This window comes from Zootoca vivipara, chromosome 2 (assembly GCF_965207765.1).
Source record: "Zootoca vivipara chromosome 2, rZooViv2.hap1.1, whole genome shotgun sequence".
Lineage (NCBI taxonomy): Eukaryota > Metazoa > Chordata > Lepidosauria > Squamata > Lacertidae > Zootoca > Zootoca vivipara.
The window spans coordinates 79,059,125-79,083,983 of NC_142584.1; the positions used below are offsets into that span (position 1 = coordinate 79,059,125).

At 41.6% G+C, this 24,859-nt stretch overlaps 1 protein-coding gene across 8 annotated transcripts in view; it reads left to right on the forward strand.

The window, feature by feature from the left end:
* The window catches only part of CACNA2D3 (calcium voltage-gated channel auxiliary subunit alpha2delta 3), a 503,883-nt gene that overhangs the window by 306,801 nt on the left and 172,223 nt on the right, over positions 1-24,859 (forward strand). For all 8 annotated transcript variants that reach the window (XR_015948236.1, XR_015948235.1, XR_015948238.1 and 5 more), the window contains exons 12-13: positions 11,239-11,317; positions 19,039-19,172. Coding sequence is in view for 3 of the 8 variants with exons in the window: in XM_088662250.1 (XP_088518376.1) it covers positions 11,239-11,317; positions 19,039-19,172 (213 nt within the window). In the remaining 5 variants the exon portion in view is untranslated. The remainder of the gene's footprint in view (positions 1-11,238; positions 11,318-19,038; positions 19,173-24,859) is intronic.

Below are 24,859 nucleotides of genomic sequence, written 5' to 3' on the forward strand. Positions count from 1 at the left end.
GAAAAAAAAATATGAACGAATTCCTATGCCCCAAAAATAACCCAAAGATGCATTTTAAATAAAAGCACACATTCTACTCATGTAAAAACACCAGGCAGGCCCCACAAATAACCCAGAGATGCATTTTAAATAAAAGGACACATTCTACTCATGTAAAAACATGTTGATTCCCGGACTGTCCGCGGGCCCGGATTTAGAAGGCGATTGGGCCGCATCCGGCCCCCGGGCCTTAGTTTGGGGATCCCTGGTCTAGCTGCTGCATTCTGGATTAGTTGGCGTTTCCGGGTCACCTTCAAAGGTAGCCCCACGTAGAGCGCATTGCAGTAGTCCAGGCGGGAGATAACCAGAGCATGCACCACTCTGGCGAGACAGTCCGTGGGCAGGTAGGGTCTCAGCCTGCGTACCAGATGGAGCTGATAGACAGCTGCCCTGGACACAGAATTGACCTGCGTCTCCATGGACAGCTGTGAGTCCAGAATGACTCCCAGGATGCACACCTGGTCCTTCAGGGGCACAATTACCCCATTCAGGACAAAGGTAGTCCTCCACACCCGCCCACCTCCTGTCCCCCACAAACAATACTTCTGTCTTGTCAGGATTCAACCTCAATCTGTTAGCCACCATCCATCCTCCAACCGCCTCCAGACACTCACACAAGCAGCAGCTTCACTAGCAGCAACTTCCCGGAGATTGCAGACAGGATTCTTTCCCAGCTGCACCTGGACATGCCAGTGATTGAGCTTGGGATTTTTTTGTATGCAAAACATTCACTGTGCCACTGAGCTGTGGCCCTTGCCCTGATAGTTACTTAACAGTTAATGTAGGTAATATATTTCAGGCCGAATACATTACTCAGTTACAAATATTGCTAAATTCAGGAAGGAAGGCAGGGAAGCTATTAACCTCAAGGCTGAAACCCCATCACTCATTTTAGAATTTTAGGAATCCTTGTGTTCTGCTTTTGGCCCCAGAATCTGTATCTTTAATCTGAGATTTTTCTCTCTCCAGCATTTCTGATGCTATCAAATCTCTGGCAGGTAGGTAGACAATTAGTGACAAACCTTTCAAATGTCACCTTATTTTGTTACCTCGCTGTCTTGGTTGACAATTTTTACCAAATGGTTTATAGCCGCAATAATCCCCTCCAAACTAGTTGTTATGAGAGATAAGAGCTTGTTATCAGAGTGTTTATCACCTTTGACTTCACATTGGGCTATTACAAAACAAAAGAATGAACTGGAGTAAGGTTGCCAGGTGTATTAAATTATATTATGAATTATAGAGATTCTGTGACGGGGATTAGCGTCCAAAGAAAATCGCAGCAATTGCCAAACTCATTATCTGATAGGATTGCAGCCTGGACAGAATCCCAGGGGTAAAAGGTCAGCACTTTATCCATTATGTCATCCCACTAATCTCTGTCTGCTGTGTGCAGAGTGCAATACATTGTGAATGTCTCTCCCTGATTCCCTGCAACATCCTGCAGCTATCTCAAGTATCTGGAGTAAATAGGGGAGTTGATAACTTTGGCTTGGGGAAAAAATCAGGCTGACTGAGCTCTATCTTGCTTAACAGACATATAAAACAAGACCATTGTGCAGGTACCTTTGGCTGCTTAGTTCACCTGCACTACTGTTGCTCCTGTAATTCTACATGCTTCATTTGGGTTAATGACAAAGTTCTTTTGTGTCTAAATTGTTCGGTCGCCTGTGTGTTGAAACACAATTAGTTTTGCCATGCCAAGCTTGAACTTAAGATATATTTTCCCCCACTTCCGCATCACATGCCGCTGAAATACGCTTTTCAATAAACCACTTTGTATATCAATGCAAACCCTTGGAAGCAAACCATTTGGCTGAAATACACATTAGACTCAAACCTGTGGCTGACACCTCATTTCTTCCCCACCCGCTGCAAGTAGGAAGGCAGCGTGGATACTTGGAATGGGATGAAATCTAAATATTATAGGGGAGGGGAAAGGAGGAAATGTATTATGGTACTGTGGCATTAGCTACACTCTGTAGTTAAAGAGATTGTAATTAGTTACAGTCTAATTTAACCATGGCCAGAAATGACACATTCTGAAAATCAACTGGTATGGAAGATTCAACTGGTGCAGAATGCTACTGAATGGTACTACTGGCAAGTCGCGTATAATACAATTTCTTAAATATCTACACTGGTTGCTAGTGGGCTCCCAAGCCCAATTTGAGGTGCTTAGGCTGACATACAAAGTACTAAATGACCTGGGCCTCAAAATCTGAAGGGGCTCATCCTCCAATACAAACGTGCTCAGATGTTGAAATCTTCAGGAGATGTCCTGCTAGTAGTTCCACTGTGGGGCAGTGGTGTGGCCCCCAGGCTATGGAATACCATCTCTGAGGTGCATCTGGCCTCAGCATTGTATATATTTTGACATCAGGTCAAGGCACACTTTTTTGCACACCGACTGGAAGATGCCACATGTGTTAAGCTTTATGTAACCACACCCTGAGACTGCATGGTAAAGAGTGGCCTATAAACACCCATAAAGAAAGTCATATAAACATTCTTCAGCGCCTTATTGTTTTTCTTGCTTCCTCATCTCTTGAGGGTGCTCAAGTTGAATATGCATGATAATGCTTTTCCACATTGATGTTGTGGGTACTGAAGAACTATTTTGGGAATCCTGGAGGCCAACAAATGTTGGCTGTGTAACCATATATGAAAAAAATAAGGCAGTTCCTTCCAGGAGACATTCATTACATTGCAAAGTTTAGTATTTGTACTGGTTTTGCTTAAGAAATCAAGCAGTCTGGTCAGAAGGATTGGCTTGAAAAGTGAAGTTTGCTTGTCAAGCACCATGTTTCTGGCTTAGGTTGCAACTTCCCTGAAATTCAACCCAGGAAAACTGTTCTTACCTGGCTGGCCAAGGGAAATCAAGCCTGCACTTGAGAGAATGTGTGGAATGACCTCTGTAGTGCCTCTGTGGTAGCATGCAGGAGCTTTCAGATTCAAATCCTGGCATATATGATTAAAGGATCCCAGGGGGAAGGTTTTGAAAGGTCTCTGCCTGATTTACTTGGAGACCTCTACTAATCCAAGCAGACAGAAGATGAGGCCAGTGGTGTAACCCATTAGGCTTGTTTTCATGTAACACTAAACCAACTATGGCTTAGCACAAACTAGCAAGCATGTTTTGCTCCTTCCTGTTTCTTCTACTGCTGTGTTATGCCAAGAGCTTGCAGTTTGTCTGGAGATAGGTAAACCGTTAGCCCCAGTTTGGACACCAGGCTAAGTCAAACTATAACTGAGCTCAGAAAATAACCAAACTGGCTGCGATCTCTGCTCTAGGAGCTTACATTTTTACTTATTCATGTTAAGTCATAGTTTGGCTTAGTGTTATGTGCAAACTGGGGCTCTATAAGGTAGCTTCATCTGTTCAGTTCACTGTTTTCTGAAACATGTTTATTTGGGATGAGACCGGTGTGGAGTCCTTGTTGGTTCTATTATTCCCTACTGGATCTGTCTTTTACCTTTACCTGTTGTACTAAATTTCTAGGCATGTGTCTCCACTGATTATTTTGTTTATTCTTCCTCTAGGTGTTATGAAACTATTGTTGAGGGGCAAGAAAAGGTTTTTTGGGTGCGGTGGGTGGGTACTGACTATCAGATAATTTTTAAGTCTTAAGGAAATTGCTGTGCCAGGAAAGCAGAAATGCTTGTGCTGATGGAATGATATCCTTACCTTTGTGTTGAATTCAACCCTTTATCTAGGATGGACTGTCAGGGCTCCGAAGTGTGTGGGGTGGAAGCAGGGGACCAGGGGAGTGACTCAGGAGAGGGGACTAGCCAGGGCAGGTGGAGGAGGAAGTGTCAGGCCATCTGAGAAAGTGTGCAGGATTTGGTAGAAGAAGAGGCTATTCTTGTGTTAGATGAGTCAGTAGACTCCCCACCTTTGCCTTCCCCACTGTCTTCTAGAACCAGGAGGGGCTTGAAGTGAGAAGAGCAGTGGCAACTTCAGTGCAGGAGAAGAATCAGCTTATGGGCGTGCAACCCGTCAGGGGAGGGTATGTAAGCTGGAAGAGGGGGAAGGGTCTCACCATTGCTGCAACTTCTCTGTAGGGCACAGATCTGAGGGACTAGGTGTGTGTGTGTGTGTGTGTGCATCTGCAGCACCGTGGAAGTTGCCGTAAGTGCTTTCTTTGTCAATAAAGACTTAGCTATCAGACATGTGCCTTCTTTAGCTGGGCTTGGCCAGGACAAGGGGCTGTAGATCATGCTGATTCGTACAAATTATTTTGAACTGGGAGCTCTAAGTGACAACAAGTTAAAATTGCTCAGACATATCCCCAGTGATTTAAATCCCAACCTAGACACTGACACTTCCCTCAGACAGGCATTGGATGGCAGGCCTGTGCTTGCTTACAGACAGCACCCCAACAGCTATTTGCCACCACCAACTGGGCAGACAGTAAAGACTATGACAAAGAGGTGGACTGCAGCCAATTCCTTTTGTTTAAGCATGTGCCAAATGCTTATGCGTTTGAAAGACAGGGTGCGCCAGTATATTAGATGGATTCGCAGGGGGGTGCAAACTAATCCCTCTTAATAGAAGCCATCCCATAGGATGGGGAAGTTCTGGACGCACTGTGGTGTTGTTCCCAACTGCAGTGCTCCTATATAAGACCAGTTGGTAGTCATTCACTTATTTTGGATGACAGTCAAACACCCACCAGGTTGAAAGCTAAAATGTCCTCTACCCACAGAGAAGATTCCCCCCACCCTTCAAGTATGCAGCTCTTGATATTTTGTCCTTTGGAACTCATTTGGAGCCACTGACAACTGAATCGCCTTTGATTTTGCACCATTCCACCCTTAGTTCCATTCCTTTGACACACCAATCCGAGTGGATACTGAACTGAGACAGGACCAAAGACCTGCCAATTACCTATATGATATAGGCTGTATCTATCTTTGGTATATTTTTGCTCACAGATACAGAGATAGATGCAGGATATCTAACAATTCCTTTCAGCGCTTGCTGGACTGCGCTGGCTCTCATGTTCTTAAGTACACAGCAAAATATGTGCTCAAAAGCATAAGTGCATCAAAGGTCTACCAAGCCCGTTCATGGTACTCAGGGCTACTCTATAGACTTGTGAATTGTTTTTAAGTGCTTTGAGGGTCTCTAAAAGGAATCTGTAAAGAACTCCTTCTGCTTGGTTGTCTTTTTTGCTATTAACTAAATAAAGTCTAACATGGATCTGTCATTTTTTGGTTTTTTTATTTGCAATAAAGACAGCAGTCATTTCTTGGGAGAAAAGTGAGTAAGGAAATCTGTTCAGACAGTACTGTCCATGGAAATGGCTTGCAGCTGTAGGCAAAGGTCTCTGTTTCCCTGGAAGCTATAAGCCAAAGTCCCCTCCTTTCCCTCTAGTAAATTTAAGTAGAGAAGATTATTATTTGGCCAGCTGTTGCACATCACACAGAGACTTTGGGCCTCCAGAAACATTCAACAGGGAATAATGAGCCTTCCACTGTCAGCTGCAAGAGGTTGTATCCTATAGCATTATCTTTTAACTGAGGCTGCAATCCTAGGCATGCTTTTTTAGGGATTGAGAATTTAGGAGGGTTTTCTTCTTAGAAAATATGCTTAGGATTGTGCTACCCCGAAGCCAATGCCCACTGCCAGATTGCTGCGTCTGAAGCAGCAGGACAAATGACATAATTCCATTTTTTTTAAGCAACACATAGAGAAGGACACTTGACAAAGGAAAATCACATGCTTTCTAGAGTGGGTGTGCACAACTTGTTGCCCACAAAGCCAAAGGCAGCTTGCCAGCATTGCTCACCATTGTCCAAACAGACCTGCTGGGTTTTTTTTTTAATGCCAGACCGGGGTGGGGGTGGGGGACGAATATTATTAAGCACTTGCATACATTCATGTGCAAACTGTTTCTCAACCTACTCCCCTTCATGGTACCTCTTCGCTAATTATTGTGGTTTTTCTCTCTCATTTTTAATTAATTATGTTTTATATATTGTTATACTTCTGGAAGCTGCCTTGGGAGATTGTACCCTGAAAGTCAGCTTACAAATATTTCACATAAATAAATACTGAATAAATTATAAATAGTATTGCCAGTCCCTCTTGACTACTGCTACAGTGCAACCACACCCTGCTGATCCCAACAAACAAGGACAATCATTTCTCATGCAGCCAGTTCAGAGTGAGGGCATTAAGCACTACCCTCATTCTGAATGTGAGCTTGAGAGGGATATGCCCTGTAAGCACCAATAGTCATATTCTAATCTGAAATATCACTCACGCAAGAACATTTCACTGGACTGTGTTTTTTTTTAAAGAATTATTAGAACACTTGAATTAGTCTGGGGAGACATGAGTTCAAATCCTCAAACACTATTTTTCAACCTATCACAGTGTTTGTATGCAAAATATTTACCACGGGGGAGTGATGATGTCCTAAGCAAGGGAAGGTCAGCAGTTCCCTAGGCAGGACAAGACACAACAGTTAAAGGCAACAGTCAGCACTTCAGATGATCAAGGTGTGGGTTCAGGACCATGGATAGTTCTCTTGCAGCTGAACAAACATCTAAGTTGTCTCAGCAACTGGCTGAGTTTTATAGCAGGCCTAGGAAGTCATTGACTGGAAGACTCATCGCCTGAGTGCTGCCTCCTGGCCATTTAAAGGAATGGTTTCTTCTTCAGCCGTGGACTGCAGAAGCAGGTAATGGGTTCTCAGCGGTGGGAATCTCTCATGATTCTCCAGGAAGTCTGTGGCCAGCTATCAGAGTCTTACAGCAGAGAGGTCTTTGAGCAGTGCTCAGGGGAGGGGAGGGGAGGGGAGGGGAGGGGAGCTTTGGTGCCTGTGGATAGACACAGGGCATACTAGGGCATGGATGCAGTTGTAAGAGGACTCTGAACAGTCATGGTCTGGGGTCATGACAACATGTACACCAACCCAAGCTCATTGGATGAAGGGTGGGATTAAATTTAAATAATGAATTTGTCTTTCTAAGATGCTGTTCTCCCTTCTCACAAAATATTCCCAAAGGTCGGAGCCGGACACCTCATTTATAAATGTGATTTATAATCTTTGAACCCTTCAGACCTGTAAGAGTAGCAAGTTAACTGGGGAAAAACCACATAGACGGGATTTGGACAGAAGGCTGTGTAAATAAATCTGCCGTCTAACTCAAGGCAAGCTGCAGTAATAAAAATGACTCGGCCAAGAAAAAAATGCTAAGTGGAAAAAAGTAAGACAACTGTTAATTATTTGTGCTTCTCATAACACCAAAGCACTACAAGCCAGTAAGGGTTGTAGGGCCTCCATATCAAAGTTGCAAACATAGCAAATGCAGAGCTGTAACAATGCCAGGATTATTGTTATTTTCTTTTTCTTTTTAGGCAATATATGCTTGCGGCCCAATATTTCAAAGTTACATAAAGCAGTGCTCACAACTGAAAACTAATGTTTCTGCCGAAGCATACTTCCTCTCCCACAGAGGATAATCTCTATGAGGCGTAGTAGGTCGTTTAGGCCTCATAGGCTTAAGGCTGAAAATTAAAATATTTCAATTTTGGCTGCTCTCCCAAGCACCTGAGTTCCATATCTGTGTAATGCGGGGTCATGTGCTACACATGGGGAGCAGCCTGGGTAGACGGCAATTTTATACAATCGGTTTAAGAGTACAACTCTGCTTCTTTGGCTCAACAAAAAAATCAATGGAGAACATGTGTGACTGATTGCTCATTAACTTTGTATTAGAGATACTGTGACACTTGTGCATATTTCCCACATAATCTACCTACTATTTCCATGTAGTGGTATGATCACTGAAAATCAGTACAGCAGGCATTTCCCTTAAAATGTGCTGATCACACTGCAAAAGACTGCTGTATTTATTTTCCGTAGCAGTCCGATAAACGTTTAAATAATCATAATCTATTCACAGTTAAAGGTGGATTTTCAGTGCAGTAACTATTCTGATAAAGCAAAATGAAACATGAATGCATATTTATGCAAACATTGGAACTGGAAACATTTCCTTTGCTTCAGGTCAGTTTGGCTAGTGGCCTTGAAGGCCTTTCCTTAATGTTTGACGTTTTGCTGTGTTTTTATATTTTGTTGGAAGCAACCCAGAGTATTGTTGTTGTTAAAATATCCCTTCTTGAGGTAACAGATCTAGAGAGAGGGGATAACCATGAAACACAGTTAAAAGCATAGCTGTCAAGTTCTCCCTTTTTTAAAGGGGAATTTCCTTATGCTGAATAGGCTTCCTCGTGAGAAAAGGGAAAACTTGACAGCTATGGTTAAAAGCCCTATTGGCATGTGTCTCTGTAGGAAGAAGTCTGGCAAAAATGCATACTCAAATATAGAAAGGGCAAGGTACCCAAAGAGCAAAAAACAAACCAGGTTTACAGAAGAGTGGGGCCGTGCTGCTGCTTTATACTTTAAATTGGTACAGCAATGTGAATGCTATGAATATATATATATGTAATATGGTGCAGCATGAAGTCTGGGGAATTGTGACTCTTGTCACTAGCTGCATCACAAACAATATGCAAGATGAGCTTCACAAAATCACCTTGCACCTTGCAGTTCAGTGGCAATGAATAATACGAAGTATTAAATTTTCTTAGGCACTAAATATTAGGACTTGTATTTGTCTACATTCTGCAGTGGTGGTTGGAGATGGGAAAATAAGATTTAGCATCCTCCACATAGAACTGATAAAAATCATGTCCTTTTCTTGTAGCAGTCTTCAATACACAGTTGTTGAACGTTGATTACTTGCATCTAATTAAGTTTATATGCTCTGGCCTGTTGCCACATTTGTCTATCCTTCTCTCTGTTCTCCTTTTATTAGGAACATAGTTGCTTTTTGCTTATGTGTAGATTAAAGGAAACCATCAGGCATAAATCTATCTGATAGATTCATTCTCTGCTTAGAGCTTAGCTCAATCTTCCCAGAGATAAACATTGACAACAATTTATGTACTTTTTCCTTTCCTTTCCCGGGGGGGGGGGGCTCTGGTGGTATGTCCAAGCATTATTGACTTATGCTGAATGTGTAAAATGAAGCTGGTTCTTCTTGCCATTTCTCTTATTAAAGTTCCATTTGGGACGCTTGAGTTCCATAGCCAAACACCTTGACCTTTGGCCAGGGAAAAGTGGAGAGAGGGATAAATAAAGGCACTGTAATGAGAGCTGGGCATGCAAAATAAATAAATGAAAACAATCCTTCTCATTTCAAACTGGATTTCGAAAACTGGTTTGGGGAGGAAGTAGGGATGTTGTCAAGTTTGATAACAATAGACTTGGTAGAGGAGGATGAATGATCCAGACCTATATTGACTGGTGGTGTGTGAGTACAGTGAATGCATTCATACCCTTCTTTACAATTTCATTTTAGTTTTGCATTGACGCTGAACCCTTCTCCTGTACAGAGATGGCCTGGCCTCAGTTATCCAAGCACTGGTAACATCCCATATGGCTTACTGCAGTGTATTAGATAAAGAGGCTGACTTTGAAGTTTCTGTCAATGCTAATGACAGCAGGTGATTACTGAGTGAACCTAAGGTGTGTTCTGAAAGTAAACGAGGCCACAATAACTTGTGGAAGGTAAGGAGATCTGGGTCTGGCCAGTGCCTAAATGGAACCACGTGTACGCTGGCTTGGGTTCCATGGTAGAAGAAAGGCTAATGCTAGAACAGAATACATTGGCTTGTAGTTCCCAGCCTGTTTCTGATACATTTCAAAGTATGTCAAAGCTGTAAATGACATGGGGCAAGCGTTCTTCAAAGGACACTTTCGCTCACATGAACCTGTTCAGCCATTAAGATGTTTTCCAGAGGTCATTCTTCAGGTCACCAAGAGCAAGGTGTCCTACTTCACAGTGGATAAATCTCTATTGGAAGGGCTGTCATAGGACAGTCATAGGAAGTAGTCCTCTATCTGAAGGGCTGTCCAGTCTAAGTCCAGTTTAAAGATAAGAAGGGGGGCAAGCAGAGGGACCAATCCACAGCTCATCTGGTCACAGTATTTCCCATTGTGGTGAAATGTACTTCTATTAAAAATATAGTAATTATTTGTGATTTTGTACCTTTATACATAAATTAGCTTATGTCATTTTTGTAAATCTCTGCCCTCTTTTAGATCTCTCTCTCTCTCTCTCTCTCTCTTTTGTTCTGTGTAAGTGGCCACCCTGACCCAGTGTAAGGCCTGGAGTTTAGTGACTGGAGTTTAGTGCATGGAGTCTTCACAAAGTGCAGAAACAGGGTCAGTGATTTCACCTAACAACAGCAACAAAAGTAGGGCTGTCTCTAGAAATATGGAGAGTATGCCTTTCTTAAATATGATGTGACCTTTGTAGCCTTAACTGTGTCAGGTTTTCTCATATAACTGTGTCTGGTGCGGAGTTCCAAGGTATTTTAAATTAATTGTCCACCTCGTGAACAAAGACTGTGTTGGATTGTTCTGCGGTTTTTCTTTCCAAGGTAGTGTGGGTGGGGAAATTAGTTTGAAAGAATGTATCCATGCTTCTATACTGTGGGAAGATTCATATTAATATATATATATGATCACGCGTTAAGAGAGGCAGAGCCATTGCCAGTAGGTCATCTCATGTTTCACATCTGTAGTAATAATTTGTGTAGTAATTAAATGTAAGCTTTAGACCAGAACAGTCTACTATATTTTGAACCATAGAACAGACTTCTGTATCATGTGACTTCAGGCTATAACTCAGTAGCTTAAAGTTCTAGTTTGCACTTACTCTTAGTTTGTGGAAAATGCCGAATAGTGTGTGATTACAAAAATCAACTGAGATGTAATTTGGTTAAACAATGCCTGATTGGAGCATAAATAGCTTATTTGGCTGATACCCTAAATCACTCATTGATATCAATGGGAACTTTTATTTCCAGCCGTCTTAGCTCTGCAGGGACAGCAATTTTCTGTTTGTTCATAGGAAGGGAAGGTATAATTGAAGAAAAACCACGGACAAAGTCACTCTTTATGCATTAAGTGTGATATGTAGTTTGATGCTCAGAATAAAGTTCCCTTGAAAGCAGTGGAGCATTTCCGGTAGAATATGTTTAGGATATTAGATTGTATCTAATGTTACTGTGTTGTATAACCAGTTTAATACTCATTTATCAGTTTGGTTAAGGTGTTTCCTTTAAATACACTCCTATAGCAGAAAGACATTAATTTAGCATTGTATTTTCAGGTTCGCATATTCACCTACTTGATAGGAAGAGAAGCTGCCTTTGCTGATAACCTCAAGTGGATGGCTTGTGCCAACAAAGGTTTGTTAATTTTCCTTGCAAAATATGTTTATTTCCTCCTTCCATGTGGCTGTTCTTTCTCCCTGTAATATCCTCTCTGTTCTCATTTAACTCTTTTTTTGAAGGAATACTAAACTGTGATCCCAATTATGGCGTGCTAAAGGAGCACATCCCAGTATGGTTCAGTTAACTCTATGGTCTCACAATCTGTGCACAAACCTGTATTTCACTAACCCACAGGTGGGTGCAAGAGGGTAGTACTTTCAGACTATTTCTGCAGAATTAACCTTGTAAAGTGAACTAGAAGTGCTTTTAGAGGAAACAAATTCATTTGGTCACCATCCTTCATACCTACTGTAATGCATTCTGTGCAAGACTAGTACAGATGGCAGGAGCTCTTTCTAGTTGTAGTGAGAAAGCAGAAACTTTCCCAATATGCTCTGTGATACAGAGAACTGTCCCCAGGAATAAATCAAGGTGCTGGATTTTTCTCGAAGTTAAGCATAGCTTGGGTACTGAGGTTTAAGAGCACCTCTCCCTGCAGGAAACCCTCATTAAGATTACAAGATTACAAGATTAAGATGCATACAGTATGTATGTGTGAACACAGTCAGTGGGACTAAATAAACATGCAAAGAATTGTTTGAATCTGCCCAATATATCTGGCTAATGCTTCCTTTTAGGAAGCAAGATTGTCAGGAGAAATGGGACCTTTTCTGTTGAGGTTCCAGCTCTGTGGGATATTGTACCCTAACAAAATATTATTGCAGTTTTTGGAAGGCTGGCAAAATCCTTCCCCTTTTGATACATCTTTTAGGATGGATATTTAAAAGGTGTGTGCCTGATCTGTTTCTCTTAGTCCGCAGAACATATTTTGTATTTTGTTTGTTTTAAACTGGTGCTGTTTTAATAAATGTTTATGTTAATCTACCTTGCACACTGGGGAAGTTGGAAATAAATGAAATCTAGCAGTTCTATAGTGTAGAATGAAATAATGTAGCAATGAATATCTTACGGCAAAGATGAATGATATCTTCTGTATTGTGTTCTGTTACCACGAGAGAACGCCAAGCACCCTGTAACAGGATGTGAGCTTTCTTCTATTCAGTTAGTAGACAGGGTTTGGGGCACAGATAATAGGTGGACCGCAGTGCCCTTTTCTCACTTGTGGACTTTGACCCTGAGGGTGTTAGAGGAATGAGCTACTTTCTGTATTACTCAGGAATGGAGCTTCAGTTTATGCTATGTGCAGACATGTCAGGTTGGCTGTGGCCTAATCGCAGCGCAGTGATAGAAAGCTCTGGTGAAGCTACGATTCTTTCTGTCATCGCTTCATGTACTGAAGTTTTCCCACTATTGCGTGTGTTCGCACCACATGACATTCTAATGATTCACTTGAAGTCCATCCATTTAGTCATGGATTATTGCTGTAACCGCTGTCTGTGCCCATCTGATGGAAATTACTCAATTGAAAGACTTGTCTTAATCAGCTAATATTGCTCTAGGATTTAGTCTTAGTCACTGTGTAAGAATCCTTTGAAGCAAGTTTTTAAAAGTCAGTTTTGTCAACAACAAAGCATGTTAGCTTTTCAGACAGTACATTACCCATGCTTCATAAAGATCTAACCACAGCCATTCAGAAAGTAGGGCCATCAGGAGGTGGCTTCCTTCCTCTCTTCTAATTTGGCATGTACTAGCCCAATCTCCAATAAATGGGAAAATAAAGAATTTTGTTAGTTGCCAAGAACAAATAGCATATATGGCTCTGCACCATATTTCTGTGGTCTTTGAAAGAACGCTCTTGTAATCCTAATGGTTTCTTTATCACTTCCTTTTTGACCTTATCCATGCTAAAAGCCCCCAGATAAGTCTCCTTGCCAGTTTAGTGTGTAAACACTTAATGATTGTAGGAAGCACTTGGAAATATGCTAGAACAGGCTTCCCCAAACTTCGGCCCTGTTTTGGACTACAATTCCCATCTTCCCCGACCACTGGTCCTGTTAGCTAGGGATTATGGGAGTTGTAGGCCAAAACATCTGGAGGGCCACAGTTTGGGGATGCCTGTGCTAGAAGGTTGCTAAGCAAATGTTTCAGTATTTAATCTTGAGATCGAGTGAAGTAGTCCTGTCTAAGGTTTCCAATACAATGTCTTATGAGACAATGCCCTAGAGCAGGGGCAGCCAAAGAGATTTCCTGAAGATGCTTTTGGCCATGCTGAGAGGAGCTGGATGCCAACAACTTATAGGGCACATCACATAAACTACCCATGCCTTGGAATATCCTGGGATGCATTTTAGGCATTTGATATATTAGCAGAAGGGTGTACAAGGTGTTGCTTTTTGACATCTTCCAGTCTCACACCACTCTGGTAACAACTCGATAGAGGAGTCATGTGAGTGAAACTAAAGCAGAAACAAACCACTATTCATTTAGATTGTCAACATTTCCTTTGCTTCACTGGTTAAACCAATAGGGTTTAGGGCAATTTGACAGCATATACTCCTGATTCTAATGGTGCAACACATTTGGGCTCAACAAAACTAGTGTTGGATTTCTGCTCTGCTGTTAGATTAGATTTCAATAGATTCTCTTGATGCCTTTAATTGTTTTATCGATTTTGATTGTTACGTTGTCATTGTCTTTTGTAGTTATGGTAGTGAGCCATCTTGGGGTCAAAAGGCAAGGTAGAAATCTTTTAACAAAATCTTCCAATAATCCTCTTTCTGTACCTGCATAAATCTGGGAAATTTATTCCAAAGCTAAAAAGGAAAAAGGAATTAGTGTAAGTCAGCAGAATCTTTTATTGTCGGTTTGCTTAGATTGTCAAGAGCAACATGAATTTATCTGCTACTCCATGTCATGTTAATTGAACCCGATCCCTATAGATGCTGCAGCAACATCACTAGCACAAGTTTCTTTCACTTATGGAGGGTATCCTTATCAGGGTAGGCTTATCAGCTGAAGCACTGCTGGGTTCTTTTTTTGTGGGGTAGGAGAATGAAAGATAATATCAGCAAGAGAGGATTGAGACCTGGCAGTGCCTCTCTGCGGAGTCTCAGAAGGACTGCACTGCAGTCTTAATTCTTGCATGGATGGGTAAGCCAAACCGTGTAGCTGTCATAGAGGTCATTGCCCCTAGAATCAATTTTCCTCCTGGTGATTTTCTCCTTGGAAGCACACAGCAGAGATGGAGGGTGTTTGAAAGATTTCCAGCCGACTTGATTGTGGATAGTGAAATCCTTTCTCTGGAACTGGTTCATGGTGGAATTTCACACACTGAAGGAGACCACCACCAGCTCCTGCTCCTACCTAAGTAGGCCATACCTTGAGGGAGCATAGGCTTAATGAGGCAGAGCAGCAGCCCATTTTAAATACATTAAAACAGTCAAGACCCCAAAACCGCGACAGAATAGTGTATGAAAGTTTTCAACTATCTTCCTAGCAGGAGAAGGGGCAAATTGTTATCAAGATCTTCAGATGCACAAGTAACATTTTCCAAAGGTTTGGCTTGCCAACTTTTAAAGGATTCGGCCATGCCTCTCCCTCAACAGTCAATTACAACTGAAAGCTTGCCAGCTGTGAAAACAAAGGCGTACTTCAATGTTTTAGTTAGCCACAAACAAAAGAGCCAGTATTAGGCGAGTCTTTAAGAAAATAGTCTACCTCACTATAGTAATTTGACAGTCCCTTCCCTTTAATGTTAGTTTATTTAAATATTAATTGTACACCATGTGCCTCACACGTTACATAACACTGATGAAAGAGGTTGAGAAAATTCATCAATACATCAGTCTGTGCAGGGACAAAATGGTGGCAAGAGGCAGTTGAACCTGTGGAGTTATTATTAAGCTATTATATCACCAAGAAGTAACTAAAAGATTGGCTGTTGAGACCCACTGCTGTAGTATCCTAAATTGTGATGTTCTGCAGAGAATGGCTCACACATTTCAATGAAGGATGAAATGGCATGCTACCTGCATAAGTGTAACAAAAGCAGGCACTGACTTTTTTCTAGGGAAAAGCGGTTATGGGAGCACTTAGTTCTTTTTTTCACTGCTTTTCTGTTCCAAACTGTCCCCTGGCAGCTTACTATCCATCTTACTTATTTATTTACCATATTTATTGGTAGCTCTAGATGTCTAGGCAACCTAAAACATAATACAAAAGTTAAAATTAATTAATGGCAGAAAAAACAAGTAACAAGAAAAAGTAATACAGCATAAAAAATCAGACGGTCTTTGTCTAGCATGGAAAAGGTGCCATGTGAGCTCTAGGGAGCTCATTCAACAGCTGGCATGTCACCACTGAAAAGATCCTTTCACTTGTAAGGTAAAGGGACCCCTGACCATTAGGTCCAGTCGCGAACGACTCTGGGGTTGTGGCGCTCATCTCGCGTTACTGGCTGAGGGAGCCAGCGTACAGCTTCCAGGTCATGTGGCCAGCATGACTAAGCCGCTTCTGGCAAACCAGAGCAGTGCATAGAAACGCCGTTTACCTTCCCGCCAGAGCAGTACCTATTTATCTACTTGCACTTTGACGTGCTTTTGAACTGCTAGGTTGGCAGGAGCAGGGACCAAACAATGGGAGCTCACCCCATCGCAGGGATTCGAACCTTCTGATTGGCAAGCCCTAGGCTCTGTGGTTTAACCCACAGCGCCACCTGCACTCCTTTCACTTGTAGCAATCTGCTAAACCCACTAGGTGGGAAACTGATAAGGACCTCTGCAGATCTTATGGTCTAGATAGATACAGATGTGGAGAAATGATCCTTACACTTCAAGCTGGGTTTGGAAATGGACTGTATGCCAGTGAAGACGATGAAGGGTTTTACTCATATTTTCCCCTCCCCAGTTATCAGTCTCACAGTTTTGAACTGATTTTGAACTGATGAAGGTTTCTGGACCTCTAACAGTTTCCCCACTTACAGCACATTGCAATAAACCAAGTAGGGGATTACTAGTACATAGGTGACTGAAACTAGGCTATTCCTTCCCAGGTAAGGCTGTACCAGGCATACCAGCCCAAGTGTACCCAATGGCAATCCAGGCAGTTTGTCTTCCCAATGACAAAGATGGATCAATGAGCACCCCCAGGGTATCAACCTGAATATGTAGTGCAGGGCTGGAGAAAACTCCTAGAGATCACATGCCTACGGTGGGCAGCAGGGCAAGAGGCAAAAGTGGACATAACAACAGGTGTTTATTTTACCTTTGAGCACCAGACTAGTTTCTACTTACACTCTCACACACCCCTCTCTATCTTCCATCCAGGCAAGCAAAAGTCATTATCAGAGTTCAAGGATACATTCCAGCCAGGCAAAAACACTCAAGGAGGGTGTGAAGCAAGGCTGGTGAGTGGTGTGGCCTGGGGAGAGGGGGATGTGGCTGGGGAGGGGCTGCGACCTGGGGAAGAGGCCCACGGGGCAGAAAGAGAGGCCTAGAGGGCTGTGTTTAGCCTCGTTCCCTTTAGCAGGAGTGCAACCCCCTCTGGAACAGGTTGAACACCACTTACCTGGCAGGTGAACCACCCACTTACATTGCCTCCGCCTTGTATGGATTGAGCTTCAGTTTGATGGCTCTCCTCCCAACCGTTACTGCATCCTGGCATGGACTTTGCACTCCCACTGCCCCACCTGCGGCTGATGGAAATAAGTAGTGGAGTTGGGTGCCACCCACACATTTGCCTGCTTTGGTGCTTTTAAAGTGAAAGGGGGTATGTAAATGGTTTAATAAACAAAACAAATAAATTTTGCTCAAACGAGTGGATGACCTCATTCAGCATTTCAAGTACCCTTGCCCCTGTGTCAGTTCTCCACTCCTGCTCCTGCTCCTGAAGCTACTTCACCTAGGGAAAACAACCATTGGGCTTTCTTCTTCTTCTCCCCATGTCTGTGCCTTGCTTGCAATATGTGTGGTTAGCCCTCAAGCTTCCTTGCTGTAATAATGTCTGCAAGTGCTGTGATGTGTCTTTTTTCACAGCTGTTCTTTTCTGTGCAGAGACTAATGTGATGCTCAAAATTGACAAAAATCTCAGAACATGGAACTTACATTACATATATGTGTGTGTATATATGATTTTTGAATGAGCTCGGTTTGTTCATTCATGTCCACTGGTCCCATTCTCACATCTCTGGCATAATGAGTTAAACAGCCCATCTGCTTAAAAGCTGTACATATACCCTGTTTCTCATATTTTAAGACATACCCATAAAATAAGACATAGCAGGATTTTTAAGCATTCAAGGAATATAAGCCATACCCCGAAAATAAGACATAGTGATAGGCGCAGCAGCAATGCTGGCCGCGGCAGGAGGAGGAGAAAAAAAATAAGACATCCCTTGAAAATAAGCCATAGTGTGTTTTTTTGAGGAAAAAATAAATATAAGACATGTCTTATAATATGAGAAACACGGTAATCAGGAAAAGCTATCTGTGCCCAACCACACATTTGACTGTTCATTTTGGAAATACCATCATTCTCATACATGCATTTGTAATCTTTTTAGACATTCTGTCAAACACAAGTAAAGGGGGGGGTCAGCGATCCTATTTCTCCCTCTGTAAATGTTCAGAGTAATCTCTGAACTGTCCTTGTGTACGTGAGTGCCTGAAAACATGTATGTGCATATGCATTTGTATATGTACTGTGCCAGATATCAACAGATGCACATAATATTGTGGGAGGAGCTCACTAATTAATTATCCAGGTTTGTTATTTCCTTGTTAGTGAAATGCACCAAAAGAAAGTCTTCAAAATATCAGCATGAACAATCCTACAGAGGAGGACTGGGCCACTCAGAGCAGTGGAACCATATCAAGACACCCCAAACCTTGCCAGTTTCTGGCTGGCACAGCAGAGAGGCTGAGATCAGGATCTTCTCCAGCAAATTGACTTGTTGGCCCTGGAAAACACTATTTGGGACCTTACTCTGGCTACCACTGCTGCGCTGGCTTCACAATAGCTCACATCCTGCAGTGGTCACAGCAGGGATTTCAATCATTGTCGAGCCCCTCTGCGAGAGAAGGGATACAAGCTCCAACTGCCACTGTAGATTGGGGGTTAGGATTACTCCTAAAATACAATAAACTATGAGTTAGGATCACATCCTAAGCCCAGTGATGCAGTCCACATAGTACTCTCAGTACATTAGAGTTATTTAGTTCCTTTCTGGCTCAGTGGACAACTATGGACTGCACAGGCCACTGCAGTGGGCAGAAGAAGAAATTATGGTGCTTGGAACTCTGTATTTTGGTGAAGAGCTAGAATTGGATACAACCAGACATTTTTTTTACAATACCAGCCTTATGTTTGTGATGCTGGGTACTTGGAATGGGGCAGGGGGAGGGGGAGGCCCTAAAAAGTTAATAGATCCCCAGTATTTTTTAAAAAGCATTTACCTTTAAGAACAAACTTGTTCCACTTTTACTTTATCCTGAAGCTGAAAAATTGACTTGGAACCAAACAAATTAGGACAGCCTGTGCAATGGTGTATAACACTCTGAGGAATGGAACCTTTCAGGACTGACATATCATTTCACAGACTTGTGCTTTCACAAATTAATGCGTGACAAGGCTTCTTCGGAATTTTTTTCCTTCAAGTCCACCCCCCCTCCCACTCCCCCCTATTTCTTTCAGAGCAAACAGAAGACAAGATGAGTGTAATTATTATGCATATTCTACACTCCCTCTGTCTGCATGGCCTCATGTTTTTCTCTGTGTGTGTGTCTTTTGAACTTCCGCAGGGTTTTTCACTCAGATATCTACTCTAGCCGATGTTCAGGAAAACGTTATGGAATATCTCCATGTGCTTAGTCGACCCAAAGTGATCGATCAAGAGCACGACGTGGTATGGACTGAAGCCTATGTTGACAGCACTGTAAGTCTTCAAGAGGCAATGTTTAATACATCCTGTTTATTTGCAGAACACCCAAAGGAATTTGGTATTGTTCTCATATTGCATTTGACACTACATAGAATGTCCTGAGCTTTTGCTTCCTTGACACTGGATTGTGCATGGCTGCTAAGATGGAGTTCAATTTACATTACATTACATTGAATTGACTAATTTCACCTGCAGCAGTTACTGGGAAGTCTTTCATTTGTAGAGAATGTAAGGCTTTGTGTATTAAAGCCCAGTAAACAAAGCTGCCATTTTGCTTGTCAAGCACATAAAGTACAAATGTATGGCATAAGTAAAAATCAGCTAATGCATATAAGACTCATACAACTGCAATCAATACTAGGGATTTTAAAACTTAATTTAATTTATTAAATTTGTATGTGCAACAACCACAAGACTTGCTTTATATCTGTATTTGTAGCATTTGGAAGCAGCCCAATCTGCTTTGGACCTGCTCTGGTCATTCTATTAATATTTTTTTGGGTCTGAATCTGATCTGTTACATCCAAAACTCAGGAGTTTAGAATAGCTATAACATTTTTTCCCCTTTTCACATAAGTAGATGGAATTTGCAAGCAAATGAGCCCTCCCAGGGTAAATTAAGAATGTCAAATTTCATGCAGATCCATCTAGGGGGTTTTGTGCAGGGAACCTTTAAAAATTATTATTTTTCAACAAAGAAAAGTTCTGTAATGTTTTAATTTCCTGATAGACTTGAATGCAAATTGCATGCTTGGTCATGCTTTTGGAGGGGACGAAGCCTACCAATTTTCAAAAAGATAGATCTAGTGGTTCTGCAAAGGAAGACTTTAGTGTGATAGAAAATAGAAATCATGTTCCCTCCCCAATTTTATTTGTGGACGATCAGATTGAAAACTGGACACAGGGGAAGTGTCCCTAGATGAAGCTCAAACAAATAGGTTGCACATTCAAGGTTTTTTGGGGGGAAATGAGACCGCAGAGCAACTTGGAAGTTATGGGTTCCCTGTTCCACCTTGTGATACCTTGTTAATGATGCAATCTGGCCTGATGAATGTGAGATCAGGACCCGAATCACCCCAATTCCCCTTGGGGTGCACACATTGCTGACGCATACCCCTAGTCAATACCAGTAGGTCAAGTCACAAGGTTATAGTTCCAATGCTATAAAGCAGAGGTGGGTAACTTGTTAATTATTAACAAGGATACCAGGTATGTGAATGGCTCCTAATCTACATATTTTACGAACACGCAATAAACTAATTCTGCATACCATTTTCATGAATGTGGCAGATGTTCAGCTAAATCTGGTGGATATGTGATAGATCTAATCCAAAATTGCGCACTCCTAATTTGAGGTTGGGGTGGGTGGAATGGAGAAGGGGTATCTCTAGTTAAATCCCAACCAAAAAAAGGAGGCAACAACTTCAAGGTGAGTTTGGAAATCATATTCTGAAGATATGTGTACATAGAAGCTGGTATGCTCAGGATTCCATCAGGAAACCTTGCAGAAATGCCTTGGGAGTTTTTAGTATGTGAACAATATGTTTAAGAATGTACTATTACATTTTTAAAAGGGAGATGCCTTTCATGTTGAAGTTGAGTAAATACCCTTTCTCCTTTTATTGTATGCCTATAAGCATGATTGATAGAAAATATTAGAACCGGTCTTGTTTTCCAATGACAATATAACCTTTTATTTTGTGTTTGTTTCGTTTTCACGTGTTTTTTATGGTAAGTAGTAGATCATTTTGATTGTTTGTAGAACTTACTTGCAATTATTTTAGAAAATGAAACTGATTTGCAAAAATGATACATGTTAAAATATGAGAGACACCGCACACACCTTTGTAATTCAATAAATCTTTAATTAAAAATATATTTAAAAAAGAAAAGAAACAATACATTTCTAAACAGGGATGACATGGTGGGATCTCTTTATATAAACATAGCTATCGCACACACTTGTAGCTTAGTGTGAGTAGTATCTAACATTTGTTCTAATTGCCTGTACAGATTTTCTATACGGTAGTTCTTTTCTGTTTTTTAACCTCCACCAGAACTAGACAAATCTCAGAAATCTCACCAGGTGAGCTCAATCTCACTTTTTGAAAATGTTAAACATATAAATAAATTTGAGATTCATTAGCTTTGTGCAAATTTATATAAGAAATAACATTACCTCTATCTGGAAACATTACTAGCATCCACGTTCATTACTGTGCTAAAGGAACTATACAACTTTAAACTGTGTTATTCTGACAAATCTATGACAATGGATAGATTTTAATATGCTTCTTGGTTTGAATCAGGGTTAAATTGTGGATTTCCAATCTTGATCTCATCTTCTCTAGTCCTCTTTTTTGTGGGCTCTGGTTTTTGTGTTGTCTTTTTGGATATTAAAGGGATAATAATTGATAGCTCCAGTTGCTAATTGCAGTTTCCTGGCAGAAATCTTTAGTTGATATTTGTTCAGATATTATAACAGGATAATTAGTCCCATTATGCAAAATCTATTCTTGAGTTTCACGTGATCAACTGTCTGGCATATGGTGAGGACCTGATAAGAAGGAATCTTTCCCCACAGGCCCATTTTCTTCCCTCTGTCTTACTAAGGGAGTTTTAAAGTGGGTGGTGCGGAAAGGAGAATCCTACAGTCCCTCTACTTAAAAGGGATCTTTTCATATTCCTCCTGAATGTTAATAATGAGGGAGATACGCACAACTCTCCAGGAAGAGCATTCCACAAACAGGGAGCCATCACCAAGAAGGCCCTGTCATGGGCCAGCACCAACAAGGCGGCCCCCTGTGGTGACACCATGTGTGCGAGGGAGGGAGGGAAAATACTGCTCTCCACACTTTTCACTCTCTGCCACTGCCCTTCCCAGCTTGGCAGCAAGCAAAGAGAAGTGGGGAGGGAGCTCTAAGCTGGTTGCTATTTTGGCTTCTCCATAGGTTCAATTGATATTTACTGGTTGCATTGCCTAGGTATAAAGAGAATTTTTTATGATAGAAGCATTACCTACTATTAGGGGCTGTTTGTGCAACTTATGCAAACTGGTCTTACACCATATAGGACAGTGGCTTTGTGAAATATACAGTCTCGTCTTTGTGCAAGTCTCCGTCTTTTGTGATGTTAGTCACATCTGAGCATCTCCAATTGCAATACCATTTTTCATACTCTCTTGAGCTACCTTTAAACCTGATTTCTTCAACATTGGAATTATGATGAGCTCACTTATCATCTGTCTTTCACAGCAACATTTGGTGTGGTCATCAATAAGTGCTTGCCTTCGTGTGGGCAGGAAAAGAGCTGATAATGTTCTTTTGATTGCACCTCTCACTTGAGTTAAGACCCTGAGAGTGTTATTTTGTGTCTGGGTTAGTTGTGTGAAATTGCTGTGCACATCAGCTGTCCTGGATTCTTGTATCTTATCATATGGATACAGTATCTGTCAGTTGGAGGCTAACTGGAACTTTATAACCTAAGCACTTAGTAAGTGCCCACAAAACTTCTGATAGTTTTGTGGCAGAATACGCCACAATAAGAGATTTTGGGAGAGGGTTCTCATTCGCAAATTACCTGGCAAAATTGCAAATACCCAAGTATAGACATTCTTTTACCTTGGCCAGATTTAATGTGTTGCCCTCTGCGCTGTTGCTAGGTAGATATGAGGGTAAACCGTATGAGTCACATGTTTGCCCATGTGGCTCATCGGAAGTGGAAACAAATTTGCATGTATTGCTGCACTGCAGTCTCTACGAGGATCTACGCTGAACCTTTATCGCCCCAGCCTTACAAAAGCTTAAAAATGAACCAGAATCCCAACGTTTGAGAGCCTTGGTAGAAGATAAGGTCTCTGAAATTACGATCAATGTTGCCAAATGCTGCGTAGCTGCTATTAGACGCAGGAAACAAGAGCTTTCCAATGTCAATACGCAGACGAATGCGAATATTTAGTTTTATTTATGTCCTTTACAGTGTTGTTATGGTCTAATTTGTATTGAAATTGTCCTCTGTTTATCCCTGTGTTATCCTTCTTTGATCAGTTGTATGAGTCGTTTTGGTCTGTGACCGTTTAATAAAATTTGAATTTGAATTTGTTTTGTGGTAGAGGCTCTGCTGTATGCTGTATGCTGAAAGCCCTATCCAGGTTTAGTCCTTGCAGGTAGGATTGCAAATCCTCTGCCAGTCATTGTAGACAATGCTGAGGTTGGTGGACTGCTGATCGGACTTGTTAAAAGGCAGATTTCTATGTTAGAATCAATTTTAATCATGCTTTCTTTCCCGTATATGTATGTATGTACCGGTATGTGTGTATGTATGTGTTTAATATACAGCCCTTCACCCGAAGATCTCAGGGCAGTTCACAAAATAAAAATACAGGACAAAAGCACAAAATAAATGGTTGAAAATAAAACAATAATGCCCCCTCCCACAAACACATTTAAAAGGCCATAGAATATTAAGGCCTAGTTGAAGAGGAATGTTTTTGCCTGGTGCATAAAGATGTATAATGAAGAACCTCCCTGGGGAGATTATTCTACAGACGGGGAGCCACTGCAGAAAACGCCTGTTCTCCTGTTGCCACCCTCCAGACTTCTCATGGAGGAGGCACACAAAGAAGGGCCTCGGATGATGAATGCAGAGTCCAGATCGGTTTATATAGGGAGAGGTGGTCCTTGAGGCATTGCGGTCCTGAGCGGTTTAAGGCTTTCTAGGTCAAAACCAGCTCTTTGAATTGGGCCTAGAAGCTAATTGGCAGCCAGTGCAGTAAGGCCAGGATTGGTGTAATATGCCCAAACTGTCTTGCCCCCGTGAGCAACCTGGGCACCAAATTCTGCACCAGCTGAAGTTTCCAAGCCATCTTCAGAGGCAGCCCTATGTTTGGTCGATAAACATTGCAATGCAATGCAACTACCAGGCTTTTAGAAGACATCTGAAGGCAGCCCTGTTTAGGGAAGCTTTTAATGTTTAATAGATTATTGTATTTTAATATCCTTCCCCAGAGTGGCTGGGGAAACCCAGCCAGATGGGCGGGGTATAAATATATTATTATTTATTATTATTATTATTTATTATTATTATTATTATTTCTTTGGCAAACTCCATTTATAGGGAGGAGTTCAATGTCACTGTCTTATAATCATTCTGTCAGCACAAGCATTTCTGCTTGCCAGATGGCATGGTCCTCCTCTTCTCCCCTTCACACTATTCTGGGAGTTCTCCGGACCCTCAGGGCATATTTGGGGGTAGGACACAGAAGGAGGAGGAAGGAAAGCCCCATTGCTAGAGGGGAGCCCTTGAGCTAGCTTCTGTGTGTGCACCTGGCTGGTTGAATCCAGGCTTTCTATGATTCTATGAATTTGCTACCAAGGAGTGTGGTGGAGTCTCCTGCTTTGGAGGTGTTTAAGCAGAGGCTTGACAGGCATATGTCAAGAATGCTTTGATGGTGTTTCCCGCTTGGCAGGGGGTTGGACTGGATGGCCCTTATGGTCTCTTCCAACTCTATGATTCTATAATACACTTTATTTCCTGCATATTTGTATTTTTTTTAAAAAAAAAAATTGTCTACAAATTCAAGATCACTGGACTATGACCAAGATTGCAAATTGCTCTACCTTGACATCAACATTTTATCACTGTAATACAGCTTTAGTGTGTTTTCAAGTGGATTATTGTGG